The 18,233-nt window shown below is 33.3% G+C and overlaps 1 protein-coding gene across 4 annotated transcripts in view; it reads left to right on the top strand.

Annotated features, from left to right (window-relative positions):
- LOC143248537 (uncharacterized) overlaps positions 1-18,233 on the top strand; it is a 211,190-nt gene that overhangs the window by 150,079 nt on the left and 42,878 nt on the right. For 2 of the 4 annotated variants that reach the window (XM_076496962.1, XM_076496961.1), the window contains exons 20-23: positions 8,243-8,421; positions 9,108-9,285; positions 9,681-9,895; positions 12,115-12,586. The exons of 1 other annotated variant lie outside the window; for it this stretch is intronic. In XM_076496962.1, the coding sequence (XP_076353077.1) occupies positions 8,243-8,421; positions 9,108-9,285; positions 9,681-9,895; positions 12,115-12,270 (728 nt within the window). In that variant the 3' untranslated portion in view covers positions 12,271-12,586. Of the gene's footprint in view, positions 1-8,242; positions 8,422-9,107; positions 9,286-9,680; positions 9,896-12,114; positions 12,587-18,233 lie in introns of those variants that run through there. One more of the 4 variants, XM_076496964.1, reaches the window with a different exon arrangement.

Here is an 18,233-nt window from a genome sequence, read left to right as displayed (position 1 = left end):
AGTACACAGTATAGTTCCTTTAATTTTGTGATAACACTATATTCTCTAGAATCTACTTGTAGTACACAGTATAGTTCCTTTAATTTTGTGATAACACTATATTCTCTAGAATCTACTTGTAGTATACAGTATAGTTCCTTTAATTTTGTGATAACACTATATTCTCTAGAATCTACTTGTAGTATACAGTATAGTTCCTTTAATTTTGTGATAACACTATATTCTCTAGAATCTACTTGTAGTATACAGTATAGTTCCTTTAATTTTATGATAACACTATATTCTCTAGAATCTACTTGTAGTACACAGTATAGTTCCTTTAATTTTGTGATAACACTATATTCTCTAGAATCTACTTGTAGTACATAGTATAGTTCCTTTAATTTTGTGATAACACTATATTCTCTAGAATCTACTTGTAGTATACAGTATAGTTCCTTTAATTTTGTGATAACACTATATTCTCTAGAATCTACTTGTAGTATACAGTATAGTTCCTTTAATTGTGTGATAACACTATATTCTCTAGAATCTACTTGTAGTATACAGTATAGTTCCTTTAATTTTGTGATAACACTATATTCTCTAGAATCTACTTGTAGTATACAGTATAGTTCCTTTAATTTTGTGATAACACTATATTCTCTAGAATCTACTTGTAGTATACAGTATAGTTCCTTTAATTTTATGATAACACTATATTCTCTAGAATCTACTTGTAGTATACAGTATAGTTCCTTTAATTTTGTGATAACACTATATTCTATGGAATCTACTTGTTGTACACAGTATAATTCCTTTAATTTTGTGATAACACTATATTCTCTAGAATCTACTTGTAGTACATAGTATAGTTCCTTTAATTTTGTGATAACACTATATTCTCTAGAATCTACTTGTAGTACATAGTATAGTTCCTTTAATTTTGTGATAACACTATATTCTCTAGAATCTACTTGTAGTACACAGTATAGTTCCTTTAATTGTGTGATAACACTATATTCTCTAGAACCTACTTGTAGTATACAGTATAGTTCCTTTAATTTTGTGATAACACTATATTCTCTAGAATCTACTTGTAGTACATAGTATAGTTTTTTTAATTTTGTGATAACACTATATTCTCTAGAATCTACTTGTAGTACATAGTATAGTTCCTTTAATTTTGTGATAACACTATATTCTATAGAATCTACTTGTAGTACACAGTATAGTTCCTTTAATTTTGTGATAACACTATATTCTCTAGAATCTACTTGTAGTACACAGTATAGTTCCTTTAATTTTATGATAACACTATATTCTATAGAATCTACTTGTAGTACACAGTATAGTTCTTTTAATTTTGTGATAACACTATATTCTCTAGAATCTACTTGTAGTACATAGTATAGTTCCTTTAATTTTATGATAACACTATATTCTCTAGAATTTACTTGTAGTACATAGTATAGTTCCTTTAATTTTATGATAACACTATATTCTCTAGAATCTACTTGTAGTACATAGTATAGTTCCTTTAATTTTGTGATAACACTATATTCTCTAGAATCTACTTGTAGTACATAGTATAGTTCCTTTAATTTTATGATAACACTATATTCTCTAGAATCTACTTGTAGTACATAGTATAGTTCCTTTAATTTTATGATAACACTATATTCTCTAGAATCTACTTGTAGTACACAGTATAGTTCCTTTAATTTTGTGATAACACTATATTCTCTAGAATCTACTTGTAGTATACAGTATAGTTCCTTTAATTTTGTGATAACACTATATTCTCTAGAATCTACTTGTAGTACACAGTATAGTTCCTTTAATTTTGTGATAACACTATATTCTCTAGAATCTACTTGTAGTACACAGTATAGTTCCTTTAATTGTGTGATAACACTATATTCTCTAGAATCTACTTGTAGTACACAGTATAGTTCCTTTAATTGTGTGATAACACTATATTCTCTAGAATCTACTTGTAGTATACAGTATAGTTCCTTTAATTTTGTGATAACACTATATTCTCTAGAATCTGCTTGTGGTATACAGTATAGCTCCTTTAATTGTGTGATAACACTATATTCTTTAGTATCTACTTGTAGTATACAGTATAGTTCCTTTAATTTTGTGATAACACTATATTTTCTAGAATCTACTTGTAGTACACAGTATAGTTCCTTTAATTGTGTGATAACACTATATTCTCTAGAATCTACTTGTAGTACACAGTATAGTTCCTTTAATTGTGTGATAACACTATATTCTCTAGAATCTACTTGTAGTACACAGTATAGTTCCTTTAATTGTGTGATTACACTATATTCTCTAGAATCTACTTGTAGTATACAGTATAGTTCCTTTAATTTTGTGATAACACTATATTCTCTAGAATCTGCTTGTGGTATACAGTATAGCTCCTTTAATTGTGTGATAACACTATATTCTGTAGAATCTACTTGTAGTATACATTATAGTTCCTTTAATTTTGTGATAACATTATATTCTCTAGAATCTACTTGTAGTATACAGTATAGTTCCTTTAATTGTGTGATAACACTATATTCTGTAGAATCTACTTGTAGTATACAGTATAGTTATTTTAATTGTGTGATAACACTATATTTTCTAGAATCTACTTGTAGTACACAGTATAGTTCCTTTAATTGTGTGATAACACTATATTCTCTAGAATCTACTTGTAGTACATAGTATAGTTCCTTTAATTTTGTGATAACACTACATTCTTTAGAATCTACTTGTAGTACACAGTATAGTTTCTTTAATTTTGTGATAACACTATATTCTCTAGAATCTACTTGTAGTACATGGTATAGTTCCTTTAATTTTGTGATAACACTATATTCTCTAGAATCTACTTGTAGTACACAGTATAGTTTCTTTAATTTTGTGATAACACTATATTCTCTAGAACACTGATTGTCAACTTTTTCTGACTTGTGACACACTAAGACAAGCTGAAAATTTTCGCGACACACCTGGAAAGCCTTAACAATTTTTTTTAGGTACACGTTACACGGCAAGCGTTAAAAGCCTTAGAACGAAAATCACGGTCAGAGCAGGTGATATTAATGTCATTGTGCATCACGTTTAGATACACGTAACACTAAAGAGATAACTTAAAAAGCCTCAGAACGAAAATCACGGTCAGAGCAGGTGATATTAATGTCATTTGCACATTGACAATACTATCGCTTGCTTTGGCCGTGAGTGTCGTTCTAAGGCTTTTTAACGATTTTGTGGTATAGCAGAAAAATCAAAACTTTTTATTTTTACATATGTTTTCAATGTGATGCTTGTGCCTGCTTCCGAGAGCAAATCGAATTGAAGCGAGGCTCTAATGTAGACCAACAAGCTCGCATTTCGCCATCGACTTCGCAAAACCACGAATATGCAAATGAAAGCAGAACTTCAACTGCTTTTGAACTGATTGCAGGATATGAATTTTTAATGGAGATCCAAAACTCATCCAAGCTATTTTCGGGAAACAATAACTGATAAAATTCGTCGTTTCGTAAATCAATGAGCTGTTCTTCCTCCTGAGTTGTAAGATTTCTTGTCTCGTTGATTCCGAATAGAGAGGTCACCCAATTATATTCGTTGACAGCAAGTGACGGGAAGTAATGTTCTCAGTGCTCGAGTTCAATGAAAACCATCAAATGTTTTGATGGTTTCAGAGTGTCTCTGTAGTAGCTTTTATTAACTGGTGTTTTCGACTTGCTTGTAAAATCCCAAGAAAGTTAAACGTGTTTCATAACCACCGCGTCACACCTGCCAATCCCTCGCGACCCACAGGTTGAGAATCACTGCTCTATAATCAACTTCTAGTAAACAGTATAGTTCCTTTAATTTTGTGGTAACATTGTATTCTTTAAGCTCCATTTTGGTTGTAAGTTAATACCTCTAATCTTGTGATAACATAGCTTTCTAAGTGATTCATAAGCCAGTAACTAATAATAATAATTGTTCAGTAGTTTTTACGACACACCGGTAAACATTGACTAGAGAAACTAATGTCATCGTTTGTTTAAATGTTTTCACAATAAAACCAGTTCCGTTGTAAAAGGTTTTTTTTTTTTAATCACCAATCAAAAACACAAAACCTGGATACTATACACTAGATAAATAAAGGCTTAACTTTAAAAATAGTTTGTTTGAATATCACGCAAAGCTACACAAGGGCTATCTGCGCTAGCCGTCCCTAACTTAGCAGTGTAAGACTAGAGGGAAGGCAGCTAGTCATCACCACCCACCGCCAACTCAATGTATGTACTAGATGTATGTAGTAGATGTATGTACTAGATGTATGTAGTAGATGTATGTAGTAGATGTATGTACTAGATGTATGTAGTAGATGTATGTACTAGATGTATTTAGTAGATGTATGTACTAGATGTATGTACTAGATGTATGTACGAGATGTATGTACTACATGTGTGTAGTAAATGTATGTACTAGATGTATGTAGTAGATGTATGTGGTAAATGTATGTACTAGATGTATGTACTAGATGTATCTAGTAGATGTATGTACTAGATGTATGTGGTAAATGTATGTACTAGATGTATGTTCTAGATGTATGTAGTAAATGTATGTACTAGATGTATGTAGTAGATGTATGTACTAGATGTATGTACTAGATGTATGTACGAGATGTATGTACTAGATGTATGTACGAGATGTATGTAGTAAATGTATGTAGTAAATGTATGTACTACATGTATGTAGTAGATGTATGTACTAGATGTATGTAGTAGATGTATGTACTAGATGTATGTAGTAGATGTATGTACTAGATGTATGTAGTAGATGTATGTACTAGATGTATGTACTAGATGTATGTACTAGATGTATGTACTAGATGTATGTAGTAGATGTATGTAGTAAATGTATGTAGTAGATGTATGTAGTAGATGTATGTACGAGATGTATGTAGTAGATGTATGTAGTAGATGTATGTACTAGATGTATGTAGTAGATGTATGTACTAGATGTATGTAGTAGATGTATGTACTAGATGTATGTACTAGATGTATGTAGTAGATGTATGTACTAGATGTATGTACTAGATGTATGTAGTAGATGTATGTAGTAGATGTATGTACGAGATGTATGTAGTAGATGTATGTACGAGATGTATGTAGTAGATGTATGTAGTTTTATCACAATAAAACCAGTTCCGTTGTAAAAGGTTTTTTTTTTAATCACCAATCAAAAACACAAAACCTGGATACTATACACTAGATAAATAAAGGCTTAACATTAAAAATAGTTTGTTTGAATATCACGCAAAGCTACACAAGGGCTATCTGCGCTAGCCGTCCCTAACTTAGCAGTGTAAGACTAGAGGGAAGGCAGCTAGTCATCACCACCCACCGCCAACTCTTGGGCTACTATTTTTACCAACAAATAGTGAGATTATCGTCACATAACGCCCCCACGGTTGAAAGGGCGAGCATGTTTGGCGAAATCGGGATTCGAACCCGCGACCCTCAGATTACTAATTGAACGCCTTTACCCACCTGATCATGACAGGCTGAGAATAGTTAGTAAGCGGTTGTTCGATCTGTACCAAAAGGACGTGTTAATAAAATATTAATATGAATAAAGTGAACAAAGGCCTCTTTATAAATATCACAATGTTTCTTGTCACATTTATAAATATCACAATGTTTCTTGTCACATTTATAAATATCATGTTTCTTGTCACATAAGAATATACTTAAAGAAATAGGAAACAAAATTCAGTAGTTGCCAGCTTTTACTAAATAAAAATGTTTTTATTGTTGTTGGTAGTTTGTTAGAAGTCTGTAGTTTTGGTGAATACCAGCTTTTATTAAATAAAAATGTTTGTATTGTTGTTGGTAGTTTGTTAGAAGGCTGTAGTTTTGGTGAATACCAGCTTTTATTAAATAAAAAAAAATGTTTTTATTGTTGTTGGTAGTTTGTTAGAAGGCTGTAGTTTTGGTGAATACCAGCTTTTATTAAATAAAAATGTTTGTATTGTTGTTGGTAGTTTGTTAGAAGTCTGTAGTTTTGGTGAATACCAGCTTTTATTAAATAAAAAATGTTTTTATTGTTGTTGGTAGTTTGTTAGAAGTCTGTAGTTTTGGTGAATACCAGCTTTTATTAAATAAAAATGTTTGTATTGTTGTTGGTAGTTTGTTAGAAGTCTGTAGTTTTGGTGAATACCAGCTTTTATTAAATAAAAATGTTTGTATTGTTGTTGGTAGTTTGTTAGAAGTCTGTAGTTTTGGTGAATACCAGCTTTTATTAAATAAAAAATGTTTGTATTGTTGTTGGTAGTTTGTTAGAAGGCTGTAGTTTTGGTGAATACCAGCTTTTATTAAATAAAAAATATTTTTATTGTTGTTGGTAGTTTGTTAGAAGGCTGTAGTTTTGGTGAATACCAATTTTTATTAAATAAAAAATGCTTGTATTGTTGTTGTTTACTTGTTAAAACTTTGATATTTAAGTGAATACTAGTTGTTATTAAATAAAAAATTCTTACATCGTCGGTAATGATTTGTCAAAAGTTTGAAATTTTAGTAAATCCGAAGTACGTGAAGTTTAAAAAGAGATAAATCAATATATTGAAAATATCACAAGTACAAGATAAACAGCCGTCCAAAGGATTGTCGTCAATACATGTCTTTTGCTATTATAAAATTAAACTAGAGATAAGTGAGCTAGTGCCAATTTAAACATGCAGTGAAATGTATAAAATGAACTATTTTAAAGTAAGAATTGATAAATAATTCTAGTTTTATCCTAATCTGAGGGTACTAATGAAGAGTGGTAGTTACAGGAGTGAGGCCCGGCATGGCCAAGAGTGTTAAGGCGTTCGACTTGTTATCCGAGGGTCGCGGGTTCGAATCGCGGTCGCACCAAACATGCTCTCCCTTTCAGCTGTGGGGGCGTTATAATGTTACGGTCAATCCCACTATTCGTTGGTAAAAGAGTAGCCCAAGAGTTGGCGGTGGGTGGTGATGACTAGCTGCCTTCCCTCTAGTCTTACACTGCTAAATTAAGGACGGCTAGCGCAGATAGCCCTCGAGTATCAAACAAACAATCCAGGAGTGAATCAGAATATTTATTCATATATTCGTTTGTTGATTAGAAAAACATCAATAAATAAACGAAGCGTGACCGTAAGCCGCTAATAAAAATAATTTTATGCTGCATATAATTTTCTGACACTTTTCTTTATTTGACTATTAGTGTGTCTCTAAATGAGCACGTGGAAGAAAGAGGCCGGACCGTTATCTTTGCACATGTAAAGTTGATGTTCATCATGGACCAGTCAACCGAAACTTGAAAAAGAAACAGCTTCAGTCTAACATCTGTAACAGATTTACTGTCATACATTTATTTTAGTGCCCACGTTTGTTTCATTTCGATGCACGTGATGTATATTATTAGTTGTGTAATGCGCGAGTCCTGCTTTTACTCCAAATTTGTAGAAGCTTTTCGAGAGAAAGAATCAACAATATATCTTTTGCAAAACTCTAGCGTGTCGTCGAATATTGTTGAACGTTCAAGAATCTCGTCTAATTGGTGTAAAAGCTAGCATATTAATCGGGAAACCAGAGATTTTGACTAGGAACGTTTTCTAGATTTCGTACACTACAAACTGTTCAACTTCAGTGAACTAAGTTTGGACGTTAGTATTTCTACATGGATATTAAATATCTTCGTCTGTAAAAAGGCAGCTTATAAGCTGCCAACAAAGCTAGCTAGCTTAAGTAAGGCGTAACATTATCAAACCAGAATTAATTTGCTCGTCGTGAACCTGGAACGTCGATAAAATATTCAGTTTTAGACCAGACAGAAGACTCAGTATAGTTTCTAAGTTTCTAAAACTTCTATAAACCAATACTTTTAATAGCTATTTGAAATAACTGTTATTAAAGTCGTATTATTGTTTGTATATTAAAATATAGTCGTGTTAAGAAAGAATGGTAAGAACCATAAATTTATTATATATCGATTTTGAATTAGCTTTTAAATTCAAATACATATTTCTGGTTATTTGAAATCGTAATACGTATTGTACGTAACAAAATAAATGGGTGATTCGTCCTAGATAAATTATAATACATAACACGTGGTTTTTACTACAATTTTTATATTTACTGGATTTTAACCTTCTCTATTCAGAACCTATTATTACTGTTATGCTTGTTTTTGATTAAACTGCAGATACAATTCAACTTTTCTGCAGATCCTGAGTTTCCTGGTCCACCTGTATTTATTAGTTACCAGTGGGAATCTCAAGAAACTGTACTTGAACTTCGAAGAAGGCTGGAACTCGCTGGTTATCCTTGTTGGATGGACGTTGGGCAGCTTGGTGGTGGAGACTCTCTCTACGGAAAGATTTATGAAGGAATAAGTGGAGCAAAGGTTGGTTTTGCAAAACATAACTGTTGGTGGTCATTCTGTAGAATACTCCCTTCTACTGTCTCGAGACATGAAGTAGCTAGAGAGACTGTTTTATACGAATTGTTAACAATCAAAATTATTATCAAATTCGAGTAGGAAAAAAGTGTCTAATATGGTTGGTTACATGTGCTTTAAAACAGTTTATTTTAAATCATTATGAAAAAAAAAGTGTCTAATATGGTTACAAATACTTTAAACAAACACTTTATTGTAAAAGAATTATATAAAAAAAGTGGCCAGTATGTGTTACCTATGCTTTAGAAGTTTAGACGAACGCTTAGACCAGCTTCAAACAGGAGGTTTTACAGCATGCTCTAAGCAAATGTAATTTTGTACTACATTGTAACAAGGCCTGGTATGACCAGGTGGTTAGGGCGTTTGACTTGCAATTTGAGAGTCGCGAGTTCGAATCCCCGTACCCTCAAACATGCGTATCCTTTCGGTCGTGAGGGCGTTGTAATGTTACTATTAACCCCACTCTTCATTGGATGGTGATGACTAGCTGCCTTCTCTTTAGTCTTTTAAAACAAATTTATATTATTGCTAATTGAATATATTTTGAAGGGGTTGTTCTTAGGGGAATCGTCCATTATGTAGTTTCTAGAAATCTAACTGAAAGTGAAATACGTCTAATCCTTTATTACCAGGTAGTGATCTGCTGTCTAACACCGCGATATGCAGCCTCTCCCACGTGCTCTCGTGAAGCCAGCTTAGCTGATGTTTTAAGAAAACCCATTATTCCGGTGATGATGGAGCCAACTCCGTGGCCTCCCCCAGGACCTCTGGCAATAGTACTTAGTTCACTGGTGTATGTTGACTTGTGTGGTAAGAAATGTTTGACAATATGACAGCTTTCTTCCAGAACCAGAATTCTATTTTCAGCTAAAACTTTTTATTATACGTTCAGTACTACAGCTCTATAGATTTTTAAATTTAAAAACGTATGAATTTACTGAATCTGTAAAATAATACATTAATCTGTGATTTTTTTTTCACCAATGCAAAATATATTCATTTCCACGACATTAACAAACCGATAAAAGTGTATCAACTCTTCCAGACAAAATACCACGATATCTAAAGTTTAAATAACCGAAAATGATGTTCGTCGCTCAAGCTTAAATATTTCTGATGTTAAAATGGCTGTCGTAATTTAATTTTAACTTTATTGGACAATTAACAACGATCTATATAATTTACAATTGCGAATTGAAACATAGGAATCGGAGGGCATGGTGGAAGTGGGAGACAGGCTGACTGGGAGCAAAGATTTAATGACATCATCGAAAGAATTTTGTATTATGTTTCCTGTGCGGTTCCACAGAGGGCGTCACATACGCAAGCAAAACTTTATTCACCGCCAAGAGCCACAGTTGCCTCAGAATTCTGGACTCGATCAATTAACACAGAAGGTGGACCAACTAGCTCAGAAGAGGTAACCTTTGTATCAGGTCATCCCTTAAGTAATGTCTGATTTTAGGATCAGAAAAAGAGAAAGGATTTCAAACGCTTTTAATGTTATTTAATCAATAATATATGTTCCATTATTATTAATTACTTCCTGCCAACGATTCACAAGCTTCTGAATGTCACTTCTATAAAATTAATGGGGTTTGGAGGAAAATAGTGGAGAGAGGGTAGCTTTGGTATCCTCAATAGATGATAATCAGATGTGACAAGGTCTGGAGAATAAGGAGGATATGGAAGTTTTTCCAAATCTAGTTCTTCAATCTTTACAGATGTGATCCTTGCTGTATGGGGCCGTACATTATCCTGGTGTAACACAACACCTTTACGATTGATCAAAGCAGGCCTCTTTTCTTTCAGTGCAACATTCAAGTGCTCTAACTGTTGACAATAGAAGTCTGATGTAATTGTTACATTGAGTGGCAGCAACTCAAAGTGGATCACACCAACAATATCCCACCAAACGTCTAACAAGAATTTCCTAGGGTGGAGGTCCATTTTGGGCTCTGCTTTAGCGAGTTTACCTGCACTGAGCCATTGTATACGGCGTTTAACATTTTTATAATATATCCATTTTTCGTCTCCAGTCACTAATTTGTCCAAAAAAGGTGAGTTACGTGCAAATATCCTCTCTTGCTCTAAGGTCGGTTTTTGTTAAATCATGTTGGACCTATATACTAAGTTTCGACACCTTTCCAAGCTGTTACAGATGACGGTAAACTGTTGAATAGTTTGAATTAAACTTCTGTGCCAGTTTTTCAACTGTTACAACACAATCTTCATCAAGTGTAGCTAGCAGCAAGTCATCATTAAACTCAGCAGGATGACCTGAATGGTAGCGCATCACTTAAGTTGTAGTCACCTGATCTGAACTTTTGAAACCACTTTCAACATTTTCTTTCATTGAGAGACTCCGCACCATAAACACCTTGAATGTTTCGTGTAGTTTCTGCTGCACTATTGCCTTTTTTAAACTCATAAAGTATTATATGTCTAATGTGCTCCTCAGACACATCCATCTTCATAAGGGTTTATTTAATTAATGATCTGAAAAAGTGTAGTTGGGTTAGTTTCTTTTATTTGTCTGAACATTTTTATACACGTCCTACTACGTATTTTAGTTATTAAAACCTTCTACAAAGACATAAATGATGATGCACTTTCTGTATTACATTTTCGGACATTACTTATGGGATGACCTGACATATATACATTTCTTATTGAAAGTGATATATTGGAAGTACAGTGAAGAAAGAAGTTTTTTTTTTTTAAATGTTGTAGTATTTGATATTTTAAACTTGAACTGTAAAGCAACTCCTGCTGGACAGAGGAAGGACAATCAGGAGCAGCACTTGCTCCTATACTTCAACAGTAATTATTGTTACTCTTATAACGATCCCACGTTTGAAAGTGTGGGGTTGATTAACAGCCTCAGAGAAGTAACCAATAACCCACGTATTCTCCCATTAACCCCTCCCTACCCCCCATGTAGGTCGTGTCTTGGGAGGACTGAAGAGCGCCATATTATTGTTCTTTGCACGATACCAAAATATGCAGTCGCTGTTAGAGAATGTTTGTCGGCTATCAAAACGCTGTTAGAGAATGTTTGTCGGCTATCAAAACGCTGTTAGAGAATGTTTGTCGGCTATGAAAACCAAATTTTTATTCTTTTCCTTTTTTAATAATAGAAAAAATCTTTATTTGAGATCAAACATTTCAGTTTTTAAGTAGTTTAACCCCACGTGTTGAAATGTGTAGAGAGTTAAGAATCACTGATTACCCTATTTAACTACTATTATAACGTGCAACCCCGGATTAAGGCATAAGTTTACTGGGCTAATGCCCAGAGCCTCACGCTATGACTTATAAAGCTTTCACGTAGAAGTTCTGTCTTGAAAAGATTAGGGCAGATAAAATCCTCAATCCGGCATTGATCACGTGGTGTAAATGTAACATCCGTAAAGGATATATTAATATGATTTTTACAGAGGAATCTTTAATAATCTTACTGTTTTATTCTCACGAAAAGGCTTATTCAATTTTATATTTTTAGAACAACTATTCAATGTTCAATTGTGGATAGAAATGTTGTTTTTGTTCTATAGTTTACATTACTCTCGTTTATTTAAAAAAAATATATTGACGGATGTTAATTATTTTTTATCTTTTTTTGCTACACATTTTCAGACGTCCCAGAGAAGATCAAGGGAAGACAATAGTTCAGTCTCATCTCTCAATCTCCGTGGTAACGAGACACGGGAAGGGAATGAAACGCCGATGGCTTGGCGCTTTCCACGAGGACAGAATAGAGTCACACAGTGTTTGATATGTGTAATACTATAAGCTGAACCCGTTTAAAGTACATATACGTTTATCTTTAAACAGATAACAATAAATACTTTGGACATATAACTTTACGCCACCTGGTGACGTATTATCTAGTGAAATCATTTCCTTTTATCTTCTTCTTTAAAAACAAATAACCCTACAATTCTCTCTGGTTTTATAGTAGCGATACTTGAGATCCAATTTTTATTATTATTGCTAGATTTCTCTTCCTCCTGACAAAGAGGGTTCGTGGTCCTCGCCATTTAAGGTGTTCTGTGTAATATAACACAACCAGTGATGAGAACATTAATAAATCTATTTGTCTACCTTACCGAAGTGTCATCTGTCAAGATAAAAGAAAAAATTTGCACCCGTTGCCTTGAAAAGGAAGCTACATTCTATAATATTTTCGCTCAAAATATTTCATCCAAACGATTTTGTGTATATACCTATATACACACACGTAATTCTAAAGTGTATTTCATAGTCTTTCAAAGTGCAAAATACAAAAGGTTTCAAAGCAAATAAGCATCGTGTTTAATTTTAGCAAAAGTTCAGAACCATTATAATTACACTATGTTTGGTAGACCTAACCTCCATTAACTAATATATTAAAATAAGTATGTATAGCAGACCTCTGTTATATTATTTATATATAATTAGGCATTTTGTGTCCACAGTTTATAGACTGTCGTACATCTTTCATGTTTGTTTGAGTTTTGAAAAACATTCAACTCTTTTGATTATGCCTAAAAAAAAACTAAATGGAACAACTTTGACTCGATGAAAGTTAAACCCAAACTCGAGCGAAAACTAACTTTCAGAAGTATTTCGCTAATCGACGGTGTCGCCATCTATAGATGTTATATATCAGAGTAAAATATTTCATTCCATTTTTAGCCAAGGACTGAAAGTATTTGAAATCACATTCGTAATTGTTTCGTCTTTTCTTATTTCTCAGAAAAAGAATTAATTGAATATTAGTATATGTAATTATTACGAGTGTACAAATCACACACATGCAACATGCAATCTATTGTCGAATTTAAATACAATTTTTGTTTTTTAAATTTTCACCCATTGATGTAGAAATAATTAAATTATAGTTATTAGTCATTATATTGTTACCGGTTTTTGTTTTGCAAATAAGATATCAGTTATACCAATCACGTGGCTTCCACAAAGACATGAACGTAACTTCAAGCGAAACAATGGCAAGTAGGCGTGTGCAATAGAATTAATATGGTTATAACGCTTGTGAAAACAATGTCAGGAATCTTAATGCATTTGTATTTACACATTTGTGTTTTTGTTCTTGGGTATTTAGGCCGCATTTCTAAATCAATATTTTTTTCTTCTTCTAAATATATAAGCCTAAATACTGTAATTATTTTGAAGGTAGGGGACGCTAAAGTCTAACAGGAAATTTACAATTTACCAACATCTCTATTTTTGAATATTTGCTTAGAGTTATAGGGCTAACTGTTCACACATATACATGTCATATTAGACAACACAGGATTTCTATACATAAAGCTTTTTTACATTTTCAAAAACGATAATTCACAGATTTAGTTTCACACATGTGATTAAAAGTCAAACAAGTCGACGTCGCGTAGCACAAAGAATCATATCTTTCATCACAAACAAATAGTAGACAACAAGCACATAGAATAACATCTTTCATCTGTAGGAAAGTAAACAGCAGCCATGCCGAATAATATCTTTTATTTGAAACAAAGTAAAAAAACAACAACAGGTATTTAGAATTATAAATTTCATCTAAAGGAAAATAGTAAACAACAAGCATAGAGAGTCGTACTTTTCATTCGAAGGATAGAAAGTGAACAACAGGCATGTAGAATCATATCTTTAACCTGACGAATAGAAAGTGAACAACAGTCATGTAGAATCATACCTTTAACCTGAAGGGTAGAAAGTGAACAACAGTCATGTAGAATCATATCTTTAACCTGACGAATAGAAAGTGAACAACAGTCATGTAGAATCATATCTTTAACCTGACGAATAGAAAGTAAACAACAGTCATGTAGAATCATATCTTTAACCTGACGAATAGAAAGTGAACAACAGTCATGTAGAATCATATCTTTAACCTGACGAATAGAAAGTAAACAACAGTCATGTAGAATCATATCTTTAACCTGACGAATAGAAAGTAAACAATAGTCATGTAGAATCATATCTTTAACCTGACGAATAGAAAGTAAACAACAGTCATGTAGAATCATATCTTTAACCTGACGAATAGAAAGTAAACAATAGTCATGTAGAATCATATCTTTAACCTGACGAATAGAAAGTATACAATAGTCATGTAGAATCATATCTTTAACCTGACGAATAGAAAGTAAACAACAGTCATGTAGAATCATATCTTTAACCTGACGAATAGAAAGTAAACAATAGTCATGTAGAGTCATGTGTTTAACCTGAAGGATAGAAAGTAAACAATAGTCATGTAGAGTCATGTGTTTAACCTGAATGATAGAAAGTAAACAACAGTATATATATATATATATATATATACACAGTGAAAGTATGGTATGTACATATACACACAGGAAGTGTGTGGTATATGTATATATATATATACACATACACAGTAATAGTATGTTACGAGTGTATATACGAGGGCTGTTAAAAAAATACGCGGACTGACGTCATAAAACAAAATGTACTTTATTTAGAAGTTACAGGTCTGGGCCCCCATCAAAGTACTCTCCTCCCCAAGGCACACACTTATCCCAACGGTGTTTCCACTTGTTGAAACAGTCCTGGTACGCTTCTTTTGTAATGTCCTCCAGCTCCTTCGTCGCATTTGCCTTAATCTCGGGAATCGTCTCAAAACTTCTTTCTTTCAAGGGTCTTTTGAGTTTGGGGAACAAGAAAAAATCGCAAGGAGCAAGGTCAGGAATAGGGAGGGTGGGGAAGAACAGTGATCGAGTGTTTGGCCAAACACTCACGAGTTCTGAGGCACAAATTTCGCAGCAATGCGGTGCATCTTCAATTTTTCGGTCAAAATCTCGTAACAAGATCCAACTGATATCCCACACTCTTCAGCAAGCTCCCTGACAGTCAGACGTCGATTTGCCCGCACCAGGGTGTTGATTTTGTCGACGTGTGGGTCGTCAGTTGACGTGGAAGGACGTCCATCTTCAATGGATTGTCGACCATCCTTAAAACGTTCATGCCACTTGAAACATGCCGTACGCTTCATATCAACATCACCGTAAGCCGTGTTAAGCATAGCAAAAGTTTCAGTCGCAGATTTTCCAAGTTTAACACAAAATTTCACAGCAAGTCGTTGCTCCTTCAGGTCATTCATTCTGAAATCCGCCAAACGAAAAAATCGCACTTCACTTAAAACCGCGTAGCTAATACACAAATGAAGATATCTGCAATCGGGAAATGGTGTCGTAATTAGCTGATATGTGCGAACCTAGCGACACCAAGCGGATTCCCCTGGAACCAACTGGAGCCGCGCAATTCAAACAGTCCGCGTATTTTTTGAACAGACCTCGTATATATACACAGTAATAGTATGGTATGTGTATGCATATATACACATAGTATGTTTGTTTGTTTGTTTTTGGAATTTCGCACAAAGCTACAAGAGGGCTATCTGTGCTAGCCGTCCCTAATTTATCAGTGTAAGACTAGAGGGAAGGCAGCTAGTCATCACCACCCACCGCCAACTCTTGGGCTACTCTTTTACCAACGAATAGTAGGATTGACCGTCACATTATAACGCCCTCACGGCTGAAAGGGCGAGCATGTTTGGTGCGAAGGGGATGCGAACCCGCGACCCTCAGATTACGAGTCGCACGCCTTAACACGTTTAGTCATGCCGGGCCATACACATAGTAAGAGTATGGTGTGTGTATATATATGTATCCAGTAAGATTATAGTGTATATATATATATATATATATATATACACACAGTAAGAGTGTGGTATATACATCCAGTATTGCAGGTTTTGACAAACAGTTGTTTGCAGAATGGTTTTAAATTGTGTCACGTTACAAAGGCTTTCTGTTCCTTTGATATTATAGCAAACTAATATCCAGTATATTGAGTGTAATGTTCTTACCTAAGTATAACCTAAACAGTCTAAATCCAGTATTTATCCTCATGTAGAATAATTAGCCATGTCACTAGTATATGTTTGCGTCTATATAAAAGGTAGAACAATTGGTAGATGATGTTTGATGTGGGTTTCAATTTGTAGCAAAATCACGAAAGAGCTTGAAATAAAGTACACGACAAATGTTCGACGAATAAGGTTTAAAAAAAATTCATTTAACCAATGATGAAAGAGATTGCGTAATCGTACTCTGACGTCGATGGATTTTAAAGGATGTAGAAAATCTCACGTGCTTAGCTGTTAGATTTTAAACAAATGAAGAAATGGAAACTTGGAAGGCTTGTCTTGAAGATCTAGCTGTTCTTTTACAAGTGGATTGAGATAAGTCTATTCGTAACCCGCCCCTGTGACAAGCGTAAAAAATTGATTTGTTTTTATAGAGCTGTAAATATTGTAATAATTCACATGAAATGAGATGAATTCATTCATAATATTAGAAGTTTCTTTATTTTTCTGAAGCCCAAAGTTACACAATGAGAAATCTGCGTTCTGCTTATCATGGGTGAGCGTTAAGCCTTCAGACTTACCGTTGAGTCAACATGGGGCGAGAAGTAAGTCGAAAACAAGGTGAAAAGCTGTTATTTTTCTTTCCGACAAGTTCTATTGAACTTGGGTGGGAAAAATATTTGCTCTTAATTTTAGAATAATGTAAATAATAATAAAAAATAAAGGTCTTTTTTCGTCTGTTTTCATTTCGAAAGTTTTTGGTAACAGATGAGAACAAAACTTATGCCAACCAAATAGTTCATAGGTGTAATGTCAAGATGAGATATTTTCAATATGAACATGAACAAATATTAGGTACAGATAACATATTACATTTAAATTGATTTGTATTTATTATCATTATTTGTTGTTTTATAGATAGGTGTATAACCGTGTACTCTCGATAGCATCCGTAGCCTTGCATTATATTTTCTATCTTAAAATCATACTTGATATTAAATACAATTTTATTCACTAGATGGCAACACTCTGTGTCTGAAGTTCCTAAACTTTTATTTCCTATGAGCCATTATTTGCTTATGCTTTTTGTGTTTCAGTATAGAAACTCTTATAACATATTTTTTACTTAAGCATTATCACATAATTTTACTTAGAAGCAGTTCAGCGGACCCAGGTGTTCATTTATTATTCCATCTTATGTAGTAATATTATAGCGTTTTTTCTCCAAACAGCTTTGGCCCACTTACACAAAAATTGGGAGCATTATGGACGTGGAGTTGGTGCCGTTTGGTAAAACAAAAGTAGAATATTACATTAAATAAGGTAAACTAAGGTGTCTTGTGTATATGGATGATCCACATAAGAGTGGCGTTACACTCCAACCATGAATTAAGCCTAATTCGCTGCAGCAAATAAAATATTATGCATTAATTATTATGGATCCAAAATGTCTTAAACAATAAATGTTAAAAATAAGTTTACAGGTGGTCGCAATAAACTTACTTTTCTAGAAATATGATCCAATAGGAATACAATAATAAATAAAATTTAGGTTTTGTTTTTGTTTTCCAAGTTGTTTGATGACATTGTATGCTCTTATTTAGTCTAAAACATAGAATTATCTAAGCTATGCTTTACTTATTTTTATTTCTGATTTACGTAATTATCTTTCTTTGATAAACCTCTTAGGCTTAACTACAATCGCTGTCTTATTGTGTTGTTTAAATAAAAAGTTCTATTCAGTTTGGTAGCACGTTATTCAATTTATAATTAATACGTGGAGTTCACGGGTGTTTATTAACATGACTGCTATATATAAATAAGTTTTTATTTAAACGGAAATGTTTGGATTGAATTTTTG

Source organism: Tachypleus tridentatus, chromosome 4, assembly GCF_004210375.1.
Source record: "Tachypleus tridentatus isolate NWPU-2018 chromosome 4, ASM421037v1, whole genome shotgun sequence".
NCBI lineage: Eukaryota > Metazoa > Arthropoda > Merostomata > Xiphosura > Limulidae > Tachypleus > Tachypleus tridentatus.
The sequence above is the reverse complement of the archived record's forward strand: the minus strand, read 5'-3'. Positions and strand labels throughout refer to the sequence as shown.